At 46.7% G+C, this 20,665-nt stretch overlaps 1 protein-coding gene across 1 annotated transcript in view; it reads right to left on the reverse strand.

Annotated features, from left to right (window-relative positions):
- Positions 1-3,295: 3,295 nt before the first annotated feature.
- LOC133003797 (protocadherin-16-like) overlaps positions 3,296-20,665 on the reverse strand; it is a 72,681-nt gene continuing 55,311 nt past the window's right edge. Inside the window, exons 3-20 of the mRNA XM_061073609.1 lie at positions 20,057-20,288; positions 19,344-19,580; positions 17,944-18,972; positions 16,907-17,094; positions 16,716-16,812; positions 16,051-16,208; positions 13,747-14,593; positions 10,939-11,181; positions 9,876-10,001; positions 9,566-9,775; positions 8,583-9,449; positions 8,374-8,487; positions 8,081-8,292; positions 7,632-7,783; positions 7,135-7,265; positions 6,574-6,860; positions 6,331-6,472; positions 3,296-5,886 (exon numbers count right to left, since the gene is read on the reverse strand). Coding sequence (XP_060929592.1) covers positions 3,296-5,886; positions 6,331-6,472; positions 6,574-6,860; positions 7,135-7,265; positions 7,632-7,783; positions 8,081-8,292; positions 8,374-8,487; positions 8,583-9,449; positions 9,566-9,775; positions 9,876-10,001; positions 10,939-11,181; positions 13,747-14,593; positions 16,051-16,208; positions 16,716-16,812; positions 16,907-17,094; positions 17,944-18,972; positions 19,344-19,580; positions 20,057-20,288 — 7,863 coding nt within the window. The remainder of the gene's footprint in view (positions 5,887-6,330; positions 6,473-6,573; positions 6,861-7,134; positions 7,266-7,631; positions 7,784-8,080; positions 8,293-8,373; positions 8,488-8,582; positions 9,450-9,565; positions 9,776-9,875; positions 10,002-10,938; positions 11,182-13,746; positions 14,594-16,050; positions 16,209-16,715; positions 16,813-16,906; positions 17,095-17,943; positions 18,973-19,343; positions 19,581-20,056; positions 20,289-20,665) is intronic.

Raw genomic sequence — 20,665 nt, forward strand, 5'->3', positions numbered from 1 at the left:
CCAAAAAATTACACTATTTAGAAACATTACTGCCATGCATTAATCATAAAATAGGTTCAAACAGTTTTCTGATAAATGCATTTCTCCGGAGGAAAAGTTTGGATTATTACCCTGCTTGAACTTTGTGATGTTGAAAAGTTCACCGGGGTAAAACAAGCGATATTTTCACCGTATCGTTTGAGAGCCAGAATTGAGTCACAACCACAGAGGTTGAAAAGAGATGAAAAGATAAAGCCTGTTTGTTGGCACGTGGATTTCTTTAAATTCTTTTCTGTATTCACCCCTGCTGCTCTTACATGTTCCATGAGAAATTAGTAAGAAAACAGCTGAGGACTGATATTCACGCTGGAGCATAATGAAGATAAGTGCACAAACAGTAACAGAGAAGGGATAATAATTGGGAGAATGTCAACTTCATGCATAAACATACAGTTTCATACAGATGTAAAGAACCTGAGATGTGACCTGGAGTTTGGTGTCGTCGGTAGAACATGATAATTAATTCTGAGCCGCAAAGCAAAATGCAAATCAGATTTTTCTTTGTTGCCAAAATTTCAGGAGGGGTATTAGATTTTAATATGGAGATAATTTGAACTAACACCTCAAAGGTAGAACTAGAATGGCACTGAAACCACATTTGAAATTACTAAATCCAGATATTTATTATTTATTTGCCCCAAATTGCACACACACATTAAATATTTCACATTACTCTCCACTAACTATTCTCTTAGAAAACAACAAGAATACTATAAAAACAATCTCACAATGTGAGCGAAAGAGAGATACATTTCTTTCAGAATGTCAGACAAAATATAATATAATTGTTTTCATGGCTGTTTTAATGACTGCATCTGAGGGCAAATGGTTTTCGTATTGTGATCGAGTTTCATCATACACACCTATCGAGTTCTAAATAACACTTAATGGCTATCATTAAATCCAATATCGTCCATTTAAGAGATGTTTTCTTAAGATCGGGACAACACCGGGACTGATCTGCAGGCTGATGGAGGGATTGCATTTCTCCATTTATCCTGTTGCCCCTGGGACTCGGGGGGGTTTGAGTTGTAATGTTTATGCAGAGGTATAAGCCTGAGGTTACAAGAGTAGTGCTGGAGGCTTTAGCTGCATTTGAAACTGCAGAAAATACTGTTGAGCGGAGCATCAGTGTTCAGAGGAGCTCGATACATAAGCCCGCGGGGTAGGACACGGGTTGGGTATTGGATCTTTCACCTGAAATTTCCAAAACACCTTCATGGATTATTATGCAATAGCTTTCACCGTTACTTTGAGCAGAGAAAGATGCGACAGAGAGGACGACGTGTTCACATAAGTACTTTAATCAGGCACTTTGCTCAAACTGGACAGGCTTCGAAACGACACATGAGAACATTTGGAGGAATTTCTCGTCTTTATGGCACCGTAATACACACAGGAAAGGAAATGTAAGTGGCATGTAAAACTGTTCAATGCTAAAAAAAACTATACAAACAACAACGGTACCCTCATTCTATCAGATAGGTAGTGTTCATGTGTATTTGGCCGTGGTCAAAATAGCGTCCTCCTAAATAATTTACCAAATCTGTCAGAGGTTTACCTTTTATAATAAATAAAACTACTGTAAAATGTTAGTGTTGCTTAATATACGAGTGTAAAACTGGGGTTGAGGAAAAAGAAAAATACTTACAGTAATTATAAGAAGCAAACAGACAGAGCAAAGACAGAGCTCTAGGTAGTTATTAATACAAATTTACATGCTATTTTATTTTTGCCAAAAATACACTTCCGGTCATGAATACATTTATGGTGTAGGCATCTGTGTTAAAAAATATTATGGCTGAACATGTACATGACATGAACTTCTTCTGATTGACGAGGAAACATTCTCTGTTAGTGTTTGAACATTCATAGATGCACTTAAACATACTTCCATCCACACAGTATTGTTTTTAGTGCCTTTGAAAGGCTGGGGTGAATTGTAGTCCATAAGAAAAACATTCATTACAGTTTGGTTGTGAATCTATACAATTAAAATGATCAGGACAGAAATTAGTGTCAAGATATCGCTGATCTAGTGCCCAAGCTCACATAAGCCAATGTTTCAGTGATGATCCTCAGCCTCCCATTCACTTCCAGTCAGCGCGAGCGAGTGGGCAAATTATACATTTGCATCCAGTCGCCAGGCAAATCGCAGCGTGGCTTCACCTGGAGTTCAGCTTTGGTTATGCTTTGCATTTGCATTCGCGTGTGACTGTGCCCTTAGAGTGTGAAACGGGATTCTTTTATATTTTACTGACAAATTAGATGAGTTAAAGAAACAACTGAGACCTGCTTCCATTCTCTGGGATGATAAGGCTGATGACGGAGCAAATTTACATACATAGCTGCTCATCGTTCTGCCTCGTGAGAGTTATTTTCTTTCACAATGCAAAATGGAAAAACGCAGTAAGGCCCATGGTGAGAAAATTAAAGCCAGAGAACCTGAAGGACGGAATCATCGGACGTCAAGCTTCATCATCCTCTGCAGAAACATGTAGTGACGTGTCGAGGACCGAGACAATGTTCTTCCAACAATTCACATTCAATGATTACCTTTTGATATGAGATCAAATACGGGATCCAGAGAAAGTCTGATCACACAAAGCGCTATTCTGACTGATGTTTCATTTGTCAAACACGGATGCCTCTTCTTCTATAAATATTTACAATAATCTGTAAAAAGAAAAATCCCAACTCATAAAGCATTAATGGAGAGCTTCATTTAAAACCACAAGGTTAAGAATTACAGGAGATAAAACATACAGTACAAAACAAGTATACAGTACAAGCTACAAATATACAAATATAGAAATATATTCTGAGGTTTTAACAACCTTTTTTTGACACTTCAATGCCATTTCTTGTCAGAAACCACATGTAAGTATAAAAATATAGACAATGCTTTTGTACAAAATATTGACATCATCTATGAATCCCTATTCGAATGTGCAAATTAACACTGATCAACAGAGGAATAAGGAATTTCTTACACACACGCAAACACACACACACACACACCCACACATTCACAAAAGGCAAGGTCCGTTTTGGCCTGTTAGTCATGTAGTTCAGTTTTTCCAGTAAGCACCACAACTTCAGTTATTTGGACTTCTTAATGTAACCTTTTGTACTTGTTCTCTGCAGTTGGAGAATAAGAATGAGATTGACTCATCTCAAGTTGCAGCCCCTGTGGTCATACAGTAGAATAGGTCCGGGCCAGCACTGACCTCAGTTTTTATTCATACTCCAGAATTCAAATCCTCAGCTCTGCCTCCTCGCTGTGTTCCAAATGGTGTTCGTTTGCGCTGATCATGGAGGCCGAGGGTCCCTGCGAGACGCTGAAGGGCGTGATGGCAGGAGAACGAGCCGCCAGCGGAGACAGAGAGGGCGAGAAACTGGGAGACATGGCGACCGAGGAGATCGACCCCTCAGCGCTGATGGGAGATCGTCGGAAAGAAGACAAGTGTGGGAACGTCCTCGTGACGGCGGGCTTTGTAGGAACAGTTTTGGCCCCCGGGTGGGCCACAGAGGTTATGAGAGGCGGGGGGTCGATTCTCGACTCGGGCTTCGCTTTGTGATGAAATGACCTGCGGGACTGAGGGGGAGCGGTCTCATCTTTTAATCGCGCTATTTCAGTGAAAACGTTGGCTAAGGGTTGGAACTGGGGACACCAGTTAAGCAGGTAGTCCCAGTTATAGCTTCCCCTCAGCTCCTCGTCACTGGCCACGATGGCTGTTAGGGAGCCGTCCACAGCTGGCTTCCCATCCTCTGGAAAGGTATAGTCTTTAGGATGTGAGATGCTGAGTCCCCGTCCCACACCCACATACCCTCCCCCCTCGTCCCTGTACACTGGCACCTGGCCGGCTAACAAAGTACTATTCAGACTGCCCAGTTTCTTCCCTTTGAACCAGTCTATGGACGGCTCGCAGGACACGTCCGACAGCTGGTCTGCGTCCTGTTGGATTCCGGAGTCCGGCCCCCGGGCTGAGATGCGCTCCTGCATGGATGAGGAGATGCTCGACACTCGTGGGTATTCGTTAATCATTCTGATCTCATCATCATCCGCTGCCTCGGCCTCTGCAGAGCCACGCCCGCTGGAGTGGGAGGGATCCAGCGATCCACCACGGGGGAACGGACCCCCACCACCGCCACTTTGACTCGTTGTGTATCCTGGAAGGGCCTGGTGGTAAATCATTTCATTTGCCGTTATTTTTGTTTCTTCGAACTTGTGCAGCATCGTGCCACATGTCGGTGCTCGTTTGTTGGCTTTTTTCTCCTTCTTCCGACGTCTTAGTTTCACACAAAACAGAGCCACGGCGATGACGGTTAGAATGACGATGGCCGCTAATGAAACTGCGATGACACCGATGAGCAGCATGTTCATGTCTGTTGTGAGACCAAAGGACGTGTGGGTCACGTCTACGGAAACTTTCGCCACAGCTTTGCGTGATGTCTCCAGAGGGCTGTGAGCCGTCACGTCCAGTGTCATCAGACGCACGTCTCTTTTAGAGCGACTCGTATGTGAACTATAGCTGTCCATCTTTAAGGAGACAGCTCCTGTTGATTTATTGACCTCAAAATAAGGCGAACTGTCTGCGAGGGAATAGAGAACAATGCCGTCCACGCCTCCATCCTCATCTCTGGCTTGTACTTTGCCAATAATCTGACCTTTCTTTGCTCCCTCAGGCACTTCAAACAGGAACTCCGGGGATGTGAAGACAGGATCATATTCATCCTCCCCCGTGACATAGACCTGCACTGTTACACTGGCAGAATAGTTGCCGGCATCCATGGCGACAGCCACAAAATCCAGGGAGGTTACCTTCTCAAAGTCAAATGTGGAGCGAGTCCGCACTTCCCCGGAAGTTTGGTTGATGAGGAATGCGTCTCTTCCCTCTTGAGAGTTGTCCAACATGTAGTACCTCAACTGTCCAAACACACCTCTGTCATGGTCGATTGCATGCAGCATGGTGACTAAGGCGTTCTGGGGCTGATTCTCCCTGATGCTTGCAGTTACAAGTTTGAGGGGAAAGTAGGGGCGGTTGTCATTGATGTCCTTCACCTCAATTCTGACTGGGGCCAGAGCATAGTGCCCTTGGCCATCAGTGGCCTGAACAACAATGATATGCTTCAACTGTCTCTCGCTGTCCAGAGGTCTCTGCAGCTTCAAGGCTCCGGTCCACTGGTCCACCTGGAAAATGTCCGTCTCGTCCCCTGAGCTTATGAAGTACTGCACCTCTCCATTGGGAGCAGAGTCTGGATCTGTGGCAGATAGATGCAAAATCTCTGTCCCTGCTGCCGCACCTTCACTCAGCACCACGCTGTACTCCGACCGGCTGAAAGCTGGAGGGTTGTCGTTGGCATCCGAAACGCTGATAAGGATAGGCACGCTGGAGCTACGTTGAGGGATTCCTCGATCGGACACCACGACAGTCAGGTTATAACTGGGCACCGCCTCAAAGTCCAGCTCCTCCACCAGGATCAGGCTGCCGACCGTCTGGAAGCCCTGGCCCTCCAAGAAGCGCACGCTGCTCTCAATCTGGAAGGCATTACCCGAGTTGCCACTGGCAATAGCGAAATCGAAACCACAGTTGTCCCGAGACAAATCTCCGTCTACAGCTTCTAAGATCAGAACAGTTGATCCAGGAAGGCCGTCTTCAGACACAGTGACTCTGTACTCTGACTGGTGGAAGATGGGGGTGTTGTCGTTGACATCAGACACTTGGACCTGGACGGTGGCGATGGATGAGAGCGGTGGCGTGCCCTGGTCCTTCGCCTCAATCAGCACCAGGATGGAGGGATTCTCCAGGTCAAATTCAGTTTTTTGGTTGATGAACAAAGTCCCTGTGAGGAAGCAGAACGAAAAGAGCAACTTCATTTAAATCGTCTGTCTATACCTCATCACCTTAATTAGCAATGCCAGTCAATACACAGGGTGATTAGCTGTTGAATTTACTTTATTACCAAACAGGTTAGAGCATGTTCTGTTTAAAAGGGAATATTATTCGAAGCAAAGGAATTCCACTTGAGAATAGGAGACAGGATAACCTGAGGCGAACACACTTATTTCAGATGCTATCTCAAGCAAAACAGCTGAGCCAAATAACATGAAATCTGGTCTTTCAATGACTTTTAATGAACAAAATCATTAAATATCTTTTGCAATGGCTTATCTCCAAACCCCAAATGTGCACATAAGTAGAGCTTTAGGGAATAACCCATGATTACTGGGAGCTCTGGTCAGAAAATGACTATGAACAAACATAAATGTGCAGACAGTGATCTCACCATTGTTTGGGTCAATGTAGAAGACGCCCCTAGTTGATGACATGACCCTGTAGGTAATCTTCCCGTTCTCCCCAGAATCTCGGTCAGTGGCTGTTACCGTGACGACAGCACTGCCTGCTGGGAGGTGCTCTGACACGGTCACCTGTTCATAAAAACACAACACGGACATATTTATAGCCGTTACAGATGCAATTAAACAAACATGCCAGTGCTGTACAGACAGATGTGTGGATGTAGCCGCACCTGATACAAGTCTTGAGTAAAGGTGGGGGCGTTATCGTTCACATCATCCACCAGCACGGTGAGGTTGGCCTCGCTCTGATGCCTGGAGTCGGACGAGCGGATGGTCAGCGTGTACCAGGTCCGCTCCTCGAAGTCCAGAGGGCCGGTCAGAGATACTCCTCCTCCGTAGCGGTGAATTCCAAACAGGCCTTGGCTGCTTGTATCCAGGTGTAGTGTGTAGGAGAGGGCCGGCCCCGAGTCCACGTCGTTCCCTGTCACCGTGGTGATGACTGTGCCAATCAGCGTGTCTGTATGTGTGAGAAGAAAGCGGGAAGACAAGAGAGGAAGAAGAAATATTAAAGTTGTAGAGACTCTAGATTTTTTCTGTGTTAAAAAAAATATCCTGTTCTGGAAAAGCATTGACCTAAAAGACAGGAAATGAACAGAGGAACTTGGCAAAAACTTGTTTCATAACAGAGTCAGACTTTTCTCACTGAGCTGCGCTGTGTGAGCTGCCGGGGAAAGTGACGTGAGGCTTCCCGATAAGATCGCTGGACTAACTTCCCTGTGAAGCCGACTTACCCTCGGGCACATGGATCTCTCGATGCAGAGGAATCATGGGACTGTTGTCGTTGAGGTCGATGATGATCACAGTGAGAGTGGCAGAGCCAGCCAGCCGCGGGGATCCCCGGTCTGTTGCCGTAACAACCAGCCTAGTGCCACAAAATCTGTGTCAGTGTCTGTGACTTTACGAATAACATATGGCTGCACACTGTTCCACCCCCCACCAAGATCCGCCTGTTTTTTGTTTTAGAATACAATATATAAGAGTCATTGTTTCTATTAAAAATAATAAAAATAATCAGATTGAAAATAAATCAAACAAAACAAGCTTAAGGGGAAATATGTTTTTTATATAAGTTTGATGATAAACATGATAAACTCATTTTTTCCATACGTGAAAGCATTTTCAGAGTAGAGAGGGCAAACATGGAAACATCTATTCTAACAGAGAGACAATTGATATAAATAATAATGGTAAGCGGAGAAGAACCTCAAGAAAAGTATATCAAACTCACTTTGTCTGCGTCCAGATCTCTCGGTCCATAATGGCTGCTGTGGTGATGCTTCCGGTCAGCGGGTCGATCTTAAACAAGCCGCTCAGGGTCGACGACCTGATGGAGTAGGTCACCTGACCGTTCTGACCCTGATCCAGGTCGTCTGCTGCAACCTGAAGAAAATAGCAACCCACTGTTAATAATGTAGAAGTATTCAACAGTAGTGATTTACTAGTGAGTAAAATTCAGACATGCAAGTCAAGAGTTCACATAAAGTTCTATATGGATCTGGCTTCAAGACAAAAAAGGTTTTCATATATTCAGCAGAGACACTGAGAACAAAGTCAAAGGAATGAGGTCATTTCTCTACTCCACCGAAGCTGTCCAGGTTTCTGAGGCTTGAGTGCTTTTTGTTCAACAACTTCACACAGCCAAGCATAATAAACGTGTGGGGGGGCCGGCTACTGCACCTGGATAATGGGAAAATCGTATCCCTGTGCCTCTCTGATGTAGGCTACGTAGTTCTGGAGTTGGAAGCGTGGCAAGTTGTCGTTGACGTCCTGCAGGATTAAGTTGACAGCCATGTAGGAGCTGGAGGCTGCCGTCTCAGCTTTCACCACAAGGCGGAGTTTCGGGGTCTCCTCATAGTCTAGGACTTCGGATTTCTGGACCCATATTTCACCTAATTCACAAAAATAACAATGAGTCACTGTGCATGTAGAGTACATCATGTTGTCGTCGGTGCTGCTGTCTCGGCACTTACCGGTGATGGCGTTGATTCCAAAAGACTGCTTCCTGTTTCCACTGAAAAGACTGTAGCTGATGCCAGATTGGGAGCCATCAGGGTACTGGGCCTGAGTCTGTGTTACTACTGTACCTGCAAAGTTAAAAACAGGGTCAAATATTTTAACTCTACTTTTCAATTTAAAAAAAAAGAGGTAAAAGGTGGAAATTGTCCAACATCATGCACACCTTTGGCTGCGTTCTCTTGCAGACTGACATCTCGAGCTGTGCGGGAGAAACGAATCCCTCTGTAGCTCTGCTCCCGTATGTAAATGATAACCACTCCGAGGGAGGACTGAGCCGGGTTGCCTTGGTCCATGGCCTGAATGATCAAAGTCCTTTGGCTCTGGGTCAGAGATTGCATGTTCTCCGTGGCCTGGATGTCTCCTGTCAGCGAGTTGATGGTAAAGCCCCTCACAGGGTTTGCAAAACGATAGAAAACTGAGCCGTTTGCCCCAAAGTCCTTGTCCTCCGCCCTCATGGTGGCCAGCACTCGCCGGCTAGACACGCTAGTGGCGGAGATGTTCACAATGAGCGGGTCCAGAATGAAAAAGGGAGCGTTGTCGTTCACGTCTTGAATGTAGACGGTCACTTGAGCAGTGGAGTTGCGTGGGTTCGCTGGGGAGGAGTCGGTGGCACACACCTCAAAGGTGTAAGAAGCGGTTCTCTCTCTGTCAAGCGGCGCTGCTGTGATAATGCGGCCCGTGTTCTCATCGATGATGAACATACTCTGGGAGCCACGGCTCAGAAAGTACATCACCTGGCTGTTTGAGCCCGTGTCCAGGTCGGTGGCTTTCACCTCAAGGACCAAGGAGCCAATGGAAACGTCTTCTGAAACGTCTGCAGTGTAGCTGCTGCTCTGAAACTGGGGGCTGTGGTCGTTGATGTCGAGCACGGTAACCTCCACGGTGGTGGTGCTGCTGAGGGGAGGGTGGCCTTGGTCCTGAGCTGTGACTGTTAGGGTGTGAGCAGCCATCCTCTCCCGATCCAGAGGCCTCAAAGTGGACAGCACTCCTGATCGCCCGTCCAAGTGGAAGTCTCCAGATGGGTCTCCAGCTGCAAGGGAAGCAAACATTCATTTAGTTTCTGAGTTTGCAGCAGCATTGCCCTGAGTTATACAAATGTTAAATTGTAGAATTAGAGCCGCGAGCGCATCTAAAACAAATTCTCACCTGTAATTCTGTACTTTATCTCCGCACTGTCTCCTGCATCTTGATCCGTGGCTCTGAGGGTGAACAGAGGCAAAGCTTCCAGGTTTTCAGGCAACTCGATGCTGTAGTAGAGACGTCCGAACACAGGGACGTTGTCATTCTCATCGAGGACTCTGATCCTCACTGTCGCTTTAGCATAGTTGGGTAAGAGGCCTCCGTCTTTTGCATAAACTGACAAAACAGAATAAAGAACACAACATTAATTGCGATAATGATAATAAATAATTGTGATATGTATCTTTAGTATGTATGTTAAAGTCATAAGCAGTACCTGTCACAGTGTAGTATTCTTGGACCTCCCGGTCCAGCGGCCCAGTGGTTGTTATGATGCCCGTCACAGGGTTGATGTGGAAGACGTCCACTGAGATACCGCCATACGTCACCTTCCCATTGGTTCCTACAGAAAAACACACATAGTGACTGTAGTTTATTTCCAAGCATTATAATTGTAAGGAAATCAAATCAATTAATTACTTCAAAAAGTTAATTTACACTTGACAAGATCAAGCCTTAGGATAATATTTAAATGTCTCTCGCCAATAGCATGTATAGTTAATTGTTTGTTGGTCATTATTTTACCCGTGTCAGCGTTTGGCAGGGCCGGCACACCCTCAGGTGTCTGGATGCCAGATTGCGTGCTAGCACAGAGTTGTCTGGCAACCTCACCTGTTTTGCCTCACTAATTGCTTTTGGAGCAAAACTTTCTAATCCTTCTGTTTTATGCCCTTCTGACTAACTCCAGGGGAATGCACCCCCCTCCCCCCCATTCTCCTGTGTAGTCCTCAATTAAAAACAACTGCTAACGTCTGTAATGTGAACACGTTACAGACGTTAGCATATGAAGGCGCGCGGTAATTGCAGGCGTTTAAGTAATTGCTGAAGCAGCACAGTTCGGTATCTCTTGACACTTAATCCAGACACACGTAGGATCGGGCCTAAAAGGGTAAGACCACTTAGAACATCATTTGGAGCCAACAGTACATGTATGATTCAGGTAATTTGTGGTTCAGAAGATCAGGCTAAATTTGGACGAACGTTTTTTTTCAGATGTCTCAGTTACATGTAACTATACACGCTGTATAATCAGCATTTCCATGATTGGGTTTCAAGATGTTCTTAGGACCTGTTTCGCATCAAAAACAGTCATTTAACGTAACAAGGGTTAGAAGTGAGTTATATCCCTAAAGCCTTGTTTGGAAAATTTAGATTTTTGTTTTATCCAAACCTTGCTTTGAACAGTAAATTACCAAGTCGTTGCAAGTGTTGGTTAAAAAAAAGGCAAACATGAACCAAAGCTGGAGTAACCACGAGAGTATAAGTTGTTTATTTCTCACCTTGGTCCAGATCAGAAGCGGAAACCGTCAACACACTGGTTCCTGGAGGCTGGTTTTCAGAGATCTGGGCTTCGTACTGGTTCTCCTCAAACCAGGGCACCTCGTCATTCACATCGATCACATGGACGCACAGCAGCTGGCTGTTGCGGTAATGCCGCGGCGCCCCATGATCCTCTGCGATTATTGTAAGGTTAAAGACGTCTTGCTCCTCACGGTCCAGAGGTTTGAAGATAGACAGAGAGCCTGCGGAGAGAAGAATCGGGGGGTGAAACGTGAGGAGAGATTTCCTGTGTGCGTGTGTGTGTGCGTGTGTGGTTGGGTGTTCTTCATTACAGTCTCTTTCCCAGAGGCAGTTACACACGACAGCTACGGTATAAAGGCATGCTATCAAAGGCAATAAAACGCACCACTTTCCACGGTTGTGTGTAGTCGAGCGGTATAAAAAGCGAGTGTGAAAAGTTGCCGTGTGAGGGCCAAATCAGAGTTAATCTGCTCCACACACACACAGTCTTGCCTACCTGAGTGCTACCACCACCACCGCCGCTCTAACAGGCCGACGGTCTGGCCACAGTTTACGAGATTTTCCATTGGGGAATGCCGCAGCCGTCGAGAGCAGAGCAGTAAACACACGCTCTAGACACGCAAGGGCCAGGCCTGCCGTGCTCTGTAGAAATTAGGGGCACCCTTGCCTTTTCATTATCCTGCCCTAAGAGGGTAGAACTTGCATTGATTCAATTTCAATTTCATGCTTTAAAACGGGCTGCAACTGTTAAAGAAAGAGTCGGCCCGGACTGTTGTGGTTTCTAACTTTTTTTGTTTTGCTTTGTATTTTGCTTGGATTGAGATAATTTGCCCCCAAGCTTTTAATCTGGTCAGAGTTACAGGCAGGAGTATTTTCACAAACTTTTGAGTGCTGTGATCCTGTCGTACCCCTGGTCACTGATAACACATGGGCAGGACCAACAAAGCAGTGGGAAACAGGGGAAAGTTTTTTATTTTTGGGATGTTTTCAATTCCAGCATCTTAAGCTTATGTGGTCTGTGGCGCCAACACTTTGGTTTGTAGTATCAGGGTTAGCTGAGGTTACTCCGACAACAAACACATCCTTCTTGTCCTAAATGCAGAGGTTTTATTCTTTTAACAACATCTAATCCGTTAATCCCTGAACGCCTTTTGTAGAGAGGCGATCAGCCGTCCAGCCTCCCTTTGAACAGAAAGTGAAATTAATGACCTCCCCTCTGACAATGAGTGATGAGAGTATGTCTCACGCCATGACATTATAGACTCCTATTAATAGCTGGATGGTTCTCTCTGTTGTGGTTAACTGTGGTGCCACAGAAATGAAAACAGAGTGGAGATGGTCCCAGGTCTCTGGTCGCTGACCCCCAAACAGAAGCAAACCAGGTGCTCAGAGGATTAACTCTGTCATGATTCTAACAAATAACCAGTGTGCGTGAAAACACTTCAAGATGAGTGCACACACGGGGCTGAACCAGAAGTGACATGCATGACAGCCCCTGAATGTTTCCATCCCTGAGCAGCTCCAGGGGGCACGCCGGTTGGCGACTTGAAGGCGAAGGCGGAGCCATCGCCGACACGTGTCTCAAACACCACAACAAAGCCCACAGGACCAAATAGCCCAAGGTCAGTGCTGAGTAAGTGACAGGGTCTCATGCGAGCACACACACACACACACACACACACACATGTGCGTGCCTACACACAGACACACGTGCGTACACATAAACACGCGTAACCGATCCCCTCTCTAATGGTTCCCAGAAGCCGGAGCAGGAGGCTCTTTGGTCTTTCATGGGAATAGATCCACAATAACAGATGATGGGCTGTGTGTGCATGCGTGTGCTTGCACATGTATGTGTGTGTCTCCGTGGGTCTTTAATATTTGGCAGGCCGCTCTGTCTGTCTGGTCTCCAACTGAGAGAAATAAGTCATGAGAGGTGAAGCAAGAGTTGTGCTGCACTTAGAAGTAAGCAGAGGATTGTAAATGTTTGTGAGTGTTTACGGAGGGGGGGGCTTGGTGCTTATGGGGGGGGTTGGGGGTCACATGGAAAGGGGAGTGCACATGTGCTGTAAAGTTCACTTCAGAGGTGGAATAACTGCATTAAAAAGCCAATGGAAAGACCCAGAGGGATCTGAACTGATGCAGTTTTTCTCTATCGATTAAACTAAGGTCAGGTACTGGAAATCAACAGATTGAGATCTGCTGCTGTCAACATGTTGATATCTAATATGTATTAGTCATTGACATTTCAAAATGAAACTTTGTGCATATGAATAAACTTTGAAAAGGGAACCTTACACATCCAACTAGTTCTCTCATATATGACTTTAACAATGCTTTCATAAGAGAGAATATGATAATTCTATAAAATCCCAAAATATCCGTCCACCCATTTGACTTATCCATAGAGATTCACAGAGGCAGCTGAATCCCAGGTGACATTCGGGCCAACTTTTCCAGACATTCATTCCCACATTCACATCTACAGACAATTTAGAGTCTCCAATTAACCATAGCTCCCAATCTGCATGTCTTCGGACTGTGGGAGGACCCAGAGGAAACCCACGCCATCTCCACACAGAAGGACCCAGACAAGCCGAGATTCAAACAGGGAATCTTGTTGCTGCAAAGGTGCTTACCACTACCTGCCGAATTATGTAATTTCAGCAACATATAACGTATTTGTAGTTTACAAAGCAAACAACAATTTTCGCCCTGAGTGAAAACCGGTCGACTGTTGAGTCAGTATACAGCACAAACTACCTCCAGCCTTGGCCCAGACTTACCGGTGTTCGGGTTGAGGTTGAACGTTCCTCCAGTGTTGCCCGACTCGATGCTGTAGGTCACTCGACCATTCTCCCCTTGGTCTGCATCTCTGGCCATGACGTACAAAACCACGAAGCCCACCGGCTGGTCCTCCATCACACTGACGGCCGTCGGCGAGCTGAACACTGGGAGGTTGTCGTTCTCATCCGTTACGTACACCCTCGCTGTGACAGAGCCCCAGCGCCTCTGGCTCACCTCTAGGGCCGAGTCTGTCGCCTTTACAACCAGGATCAGGCTGGAGGTGACCTCATGGTCAAGCTCCCGGCCCAAGGAGAGAACCCCGGAGGACGGGTCGAGGTGCAGAAGGCCCGGGGTGTCTGGCCACTGCTGGAGAATGGAGTACCTCACCTCGCTGTTGGGGCCACTGCCGTCCTTGTCTACAGCCTGGAAAGTATAGACAGAAGAGCCGGGCTCCATACTCTCAGAGATGACGATGGTGATTGGGTCTTCGGGGAACTCAGGGGTGTGGTCATTGCTGTCCTCTACGTCAATGTCCAGGTGGACCAGGGTGCTGCTGGGGGGGTCCTGAGAGAGGTCATCCACCTCAATGTGCAGGGTGTAGTGGGCGTCTCGTTCGTAGTCGAGGGCGCGAGCCAGATAAACGTCCCCGGTGAGACGGTCGACAACGAAGGTTCCATCTCGGTCAGTTCCCCCAACCACTGTGTAGGTCACCTCGCCTTCCTCTAGGCTTTCTCTGTCTCGGAGGCGGACTGAGCCAATGACGGAGCCGGGCTTGGCTTCCTCCACAGAGTTGAACGATAAGGAGAGTGAATTGGTGTTGGAGGGTTGTCTGTTAATGCTGAGAACCTGCGGTGAAAGAAAACAAAAAAAACACTGCATGTGTATTTGAGGACAAAAGAAGACGTCTGTGGATCTAATCGTTTGTTGAGATGCCCGGTGGCGATTTCAGTTTTGAATTTTTCAAAACAAAGATGAAAATATTTCATGGATTTTAGGGCAAAGCAAAACCAGACGTTGTCCCTTTCCGACTTCTTGTTCTGTAGCGTTCACTGGGAATAAGTGAAACCAGTTACAAGAGGTTTTTATAGACTTGAGTAACACGCTTGCTCACATTAATCACACTTAATCTGAAACTCGGCTGCCAGGAAAAATAATAAGGATGATAAAAGTAACACAATCAGAGGAGGACTATGGGGAGAGGGGCTGAATTCCTGTTCTGCGTATAGCTTTACACTTCGTTTGATGGCCAGCTCGAGTGTCTTCAAAGACGACAACATTATTACTTCTCTCCTTTCGATGAAACGAGCGCCATAATAACAAGTGACACGTTGTTTTAATAAAAGTTAATTTCTTCTAAGATGGGGGAAAATTTAAGGAGCCATAAAAGGGAAGGGGGGGGGGGGAGATGGAGAGGCTTTGTTGATCAAATTTGCAGCAGCGTTACTGACAGTGTTTAGTAAGCTGAAGGGCTGATCTGGATAGTCTAGCATTGCATCCTACAGCACAGTTCCCACAGTGAATAGTTACTCAATAAATACACAGTGTTTGTTGTGGAATCGTACATGACACGCTGTAAATTGGTTCCACGTTAGATGGAAAAGAAACATTCCAGAGCGTAAACTGCTATCGTCCCATCCTATCAACGATTGGATTTAATAAATCAGTCTGAAAAGAGGATTGAAGGAAATGCGTCAGTGGGAAGAAACCACACAGCACTGTTTAATCCCATTAACTAATAATTAGGTCTTTCATTTTTTTTTTTTTTATTGTCAGAATGGAAACTGAACTGGCACTCACAAGAGCTGTTTATATGGCAACGCTGTTTTCTTGGAACCTATAAATCCCAGTTCCCTTCCAGCGTTCTTCCATTATGTCAATTTTTTGGTCTATATTAAATATTAACCAAATTACCTTCAATGCTACATAAGTATATAGCCCCCAGTGCTCTTTGCAAAAATGGCTACCGTGTTAAAAAAAAAAAAAGTGTTGAAGTCAGTGAATGTGACCTTGATCAGAGCGGTCTACAGCTGGGCCTCATCACCAGCCAGCTGGGAGTATTTGATTCAGACCCACTTTTCCATTTCAGATAGAAATTTTCCCTTTTGAAAATTCACAGGGGGAAGAAAGAGGGGAGGGGAACGGGAGGGAGAGCCTGTCAGGAGTGAGGCTGATACGAGGCTGCAGCCGGTCGGAGGGGCCCGGAGACACGGATCCTCCCGGCCCCCGGAGTCTCCTCTTTGATATGAACTAAGTGAGCAGGTTGAGGGTGTTTGTGCTGGCCGGGCTCCAGTGGAGAGTCTGACCTGAATGGCGAGGGAGCAGGAGGTGCTGCGGGGGGGCAGTCCTCTGTCAGTGGCCGTCACCGTCAGCGAATACTCGGCCCGCTCCGAGTGGCTCAGAGGAGACGATGAACGCAGCTCGCCAGTGTTTGGGTTTAAAGAGAAACGTTCCGCTCTGGGACCTGGGGGGGGGGGAGGAGGAGACACAGAGTCCAAAGTTTCACTGGAGATGAAGTGTGTGTGAGGCCTGAATACATAAAACCCAGACAAGTCAAGTTGCAGCGTCTATTCAGCAGGTCTTTTTTTAGACTAGTTTCTGATCAAAGCAACCAAGTTGTCATATTGTCTCCAGGAGTTAAATGCAAAGATACAAGGTTAAAATACTTTACACTGCAACTACTACAAGTAAATCTATAAAAGAAACTTCTGCCACATCTTTAAACCATTACATGCAGCTTATTCACATAATACATTGATAGTTATTTAGCATGGATGAAGCTGTACCTGACATAGGACAGGAGTTAAATGCAAAGATACAAGGTTAAAATACTTTACACTGCAACTACTACAAGTAAACTATCAAAAACAAAACAAATCTATAAAATAAACTTCTGCCACATCTTTAAACCATTACGTGCAGCTAAATCACATAATAAATCACTAGTTATTTAGCATGGATGAGACTGTACCTGACATAGAGTAGAACACGGTGCCATTCTCTCCTTCATCAGGGTCCTTTGCTTGCAACGTGCCCAGTAAACCCCCAGAGGACTGACCTTCTGTCACCTGATGATCAAAAGACATAAAAGGTTATAACTTTGGACGTGAGAGATGTTTTTTCCATTTCGGCACGTTTGCTCTTCAGGTCTCGTGCCATCACCTGCATGATGAGGTTTTTCCCCGGCTGGCTGTGGGTAAAAGTGGGGTCGTTGTCGTTGTCGTCCAGGACGGTGATGAAGGCCGTGCCTGTGGCGCTGCGGGGGGGCGAACCCCCGTCCTGCACCACCACCACCAGCTGGTAGCTCGACTGCTGCTCCCTGTCCAGAGTCGACCTTGTGCTGATCTCACCTGGGGAGAGGAAGAGGTGGATGAGAGGAGTGTCACGCAGAGGCACAAGTCCAGAGCACTGGAATAATGATGAGAGACTTACGAGCCTGCAGGCTTTGATCAGTGACACACAAGTAGCACACACACGCACAGTGCGCAGATGTTTGTGCACATGTGTACGTACACACTCTCTCTCTCTCAACACACAAATAGAGGAACGGTTGAAGTTGGCAGACGCTGTAGAGACTCACAGCTCAGCCAGAAACTGATCACAAATCAGAGTCGGAGTCTCCACCCACAGACTAACAGGCTCAGCAGGCCAATTAGGGCCCAGCAGGATCCTCAGTGCTGCTGTCACCATCATCTGACTAATTTATGATAATAGGGAAGAGGCAACTGGAGTGAGGACTCACTGGGTTGACTAAACACCAATTAAAAATGTCCACATGTAATTTCAATTTCTCGATGACAAAGAATAACAAGTGTTTGGTGTGAAATCCTGATTGGTTTTCAAATTGAGGGCAAAGAATCTTTGAGCTTATGAAGGAAGAAATGAGTTTGAGTTCATTTTCGCTCAATCTTCCAAAAAAATAAATGAAGAATTTCAGTCAGAAATGTTCCAGGTATTTCACATAATCTGGAGGAGATCCACAATTCAACAAATGTTATTAGCTGTGCTGCCCTTCTCCTCCTGTGCAGGCAGCAGCTCTCCCTCCTCCACATCTTGGTATATATAGGGTTTTGCTTGAATGCACACGGTTTCTTTGCCTGTCTAATGAAGCAATCCTCAACACTACACATTAATATTTCAACACTCTCATTCCAATAAACCAGTCGAGACTGTAAAAAAACGTGACATTTCCAATTAACCTGTGTTGGAGTTTATTTGGAAGTGGCGGTCAGGGTGCAGGAGGCGGTAGCTGAGGCGTCCATTGGGGCCGCTGTCTCGGTCCGTGGCCGACGCGTGACCGAAGCCCGTTCCCGCCGGCAGGTTCTCTCTCACGGCCATGAAGACCCTCTCCTGAGTGAGCCGGGGAGAGTTGTCATTCTCGTCGGTGACCGATATCCTCACCGTGGCACTGCCCGTCTTCTTTAACTGCCCGTGACCTGCACTCGCCAGCACTGTCAGGAGGTACATGTCCTTGACTTCTCTGTCGAGGGCGCTCTTCACGAACAGCCAGCCGGTGTCGGCCGCGATGCCAAACCCGGCAGCGTCTCCATCTGGACGCAGGTGATACGCCAGGGGACTGAAGTGGCCCGAGCCAGGGGTCTCTCTGTTCAGGGCTCGGACTTGCAGGAAGCGTGTGTTTATCGGGGTGCCCTCCTTTAACTCCACCCGGTAGGTGAGGGTATCAAACACGGGTCCCTGATCATTCTCTGCCTGCACGTGGACCACGAGCATGAAGGTGGCGCTGAGCTGGGGCACGCCACTGTCCTTGGCGATCACCTGGAGGTCGTAACGAGGGTTGCTTTCGTAGTTGAGGCTCCCGACCAATCGGATCTCGCCGCTGCTGCGATCTATGCTGAAGATCCTCTGATTTACACTTGGAGAAGAGAGGTCGAAGGTGAGATGTCCATTGACTCCTGAGTCCCTGTCCTCAGCTTGGACCCGATACATCACTGTGCCCATTTCTGTGTGCTCCGGCAGCAGCAGAGACTCCGAAGATGAGGGCAGGAAAACCGGCGGGTTGTCATTGATGTCTACGATGGTAATGTGGACACGGGTTTGGCCGAAGGCGGGGGGGTTTCCACTGCGGGCCTGCACCTCTAAATCAAGGGTTGGCTGGGCTTCGTGATCCAGGGACAGACTCGTCCTCAAGGCCCCAGTGTCTGGATCCACCGTGAAGTAACCCGCAGGGTCCCCAGAGCTGATGGTGTAGGAGATATCTTTAGAGGAGCCTGAAAAGACACAAAGCAGAGACATGTCACCACATCCCGGGAGGCTGCACTCAAAGCAGCAGAGTCAGAGAACCCTGCAAAGATGTAATTTTTCAATTTTCCCCGACAGTAATAGCTCCTAAAAATCCAGAAAACGATTATATAAACACAGTTGTGAAATGGAATTTTTTTTGATTGATGTTATTTCAGAAGTTAGGTGTGTGTAGTGGCTCAACGCCTGTTTGTTCAAGTGGTACAGGGAGCAGAGCAGATCCAGTGTGACTGATGAATGTGCAGTGAACTGGTCAATATGGGGCCGAGGGACCCGAACGTGGCGAGCGAGCGAGTGAGTGAGACGGAGATGAGAGCGTGGACATGTCTTCCGTCCCCACCTGTCTTGCTGCTGGCCTGGACGATGCCCACGACTGTTCCACGCAGGACGTCCTCAGACACGATGAAGTAGTACTGGGTCTGTTCAAACACAGGAGGCGCCACCAGCCCGGCCACGACGCTGATGTTGACTCTGGCATTGACCAGGGCGACCAGACCACCGCCGTCCTGAGCTGAGACCACCACGGGGATGACAGAGTTGGCCTTTCCATGGACAGAGCGAGACAGGGAGATCACACCTGCAGATGGGTCCAAAGAAACATTTTTACAATTTTAGAAGGAACTTGTATGGAAATGTATGTGTCAGCCAACAAGTACAGCTTCAGTTTGTTTCAGTTTCTGTCAAAAATGTGAAGAAATTCCCTCGACGCAGACTTGAGATCAATTAATCTACGAGTATAAGTGAACATTTGGGCCAAATTAGAATTGATTCTCTCCAGGCAAAAAAGAGTTTTGTGAAGTCACTCTGACCTTGACCTGTGACCTCCAAATTCAAACCTCGAGTCAAACTGAATGCTTTTGTCAAATTGGAAGAAATATCCTCAAGGCGTTCTTGAAATATCATGTTCACAAAAATAAAAAGGACGGACATGGATGGATAATGGTTTAACAAAGTGCCTCCGGCCACTTGCCTTCACAGGGACATAACAAAATCAATCACTTAAGTCTTAAAAAGTACATTCAAGTGTTTCCAGGAAGAGGAAAAAGTACCAACCTGTGTCTTTGTTGAGGGTAAAGAATGGGGAGGCCCCTCCGGGCACGGTCTTGTATGTAATTCGTCCGTTCTCTCCCGAGTCGGGGTCAAAGGCCGTCACTCTGACAACAGATGTCCCCGGGGCGCTCTGCGTGCTCAAGCTAACAGCGTAGCTCACCGGGTAGAACGCCGGCCTGTTATCATTAATGTCGACCAGATCTACCTTCACATATGCTACTGAACTCAGTCCACCCTGCAGAGGAAACAAAAAGCTCTTTTGTTATACTTTCACACTAAATCACGGACCAAAAAAAACACACACACACCTGAAAGCGGGATTTAGGCCACGTTAATGGCGCCTGTAAAAACTAGCGGTAAACCCTGTTAAAATTCAACCTATAGCGTACCCTCTAAAATATAGTCCCAGCAGGTTGGTGGAGGGATACAGATTGATAGTTTCCCTCGGCAAGGAGCCATGTGTCATGACCCGTGGAGGGCGAGAGGGCTCGGCTCAACCAAACAATCTGTTTCACGGGCTTTTCATTTGGAGAAAATACAGTGCAGGCTTTTCATTTGGACCAGGTGGCAAAAAAACCGAGGGAGGCGGCAGTCCGGCTTGTTAAAATATTA

The sequence above is a fragment of the Limanda limanda genome, chromosome 6, assembly GCF_963576545.1.
Source record: "Limanda limanda chromosome 6, fLimLim1.1, whole genome shotgun sequence".
NCBI lineage: Eukaryota > Metazoa > Chordata > Actinopteri > Pleuronectiformes > Pleuronectidae > Limanda > Limanda limanda.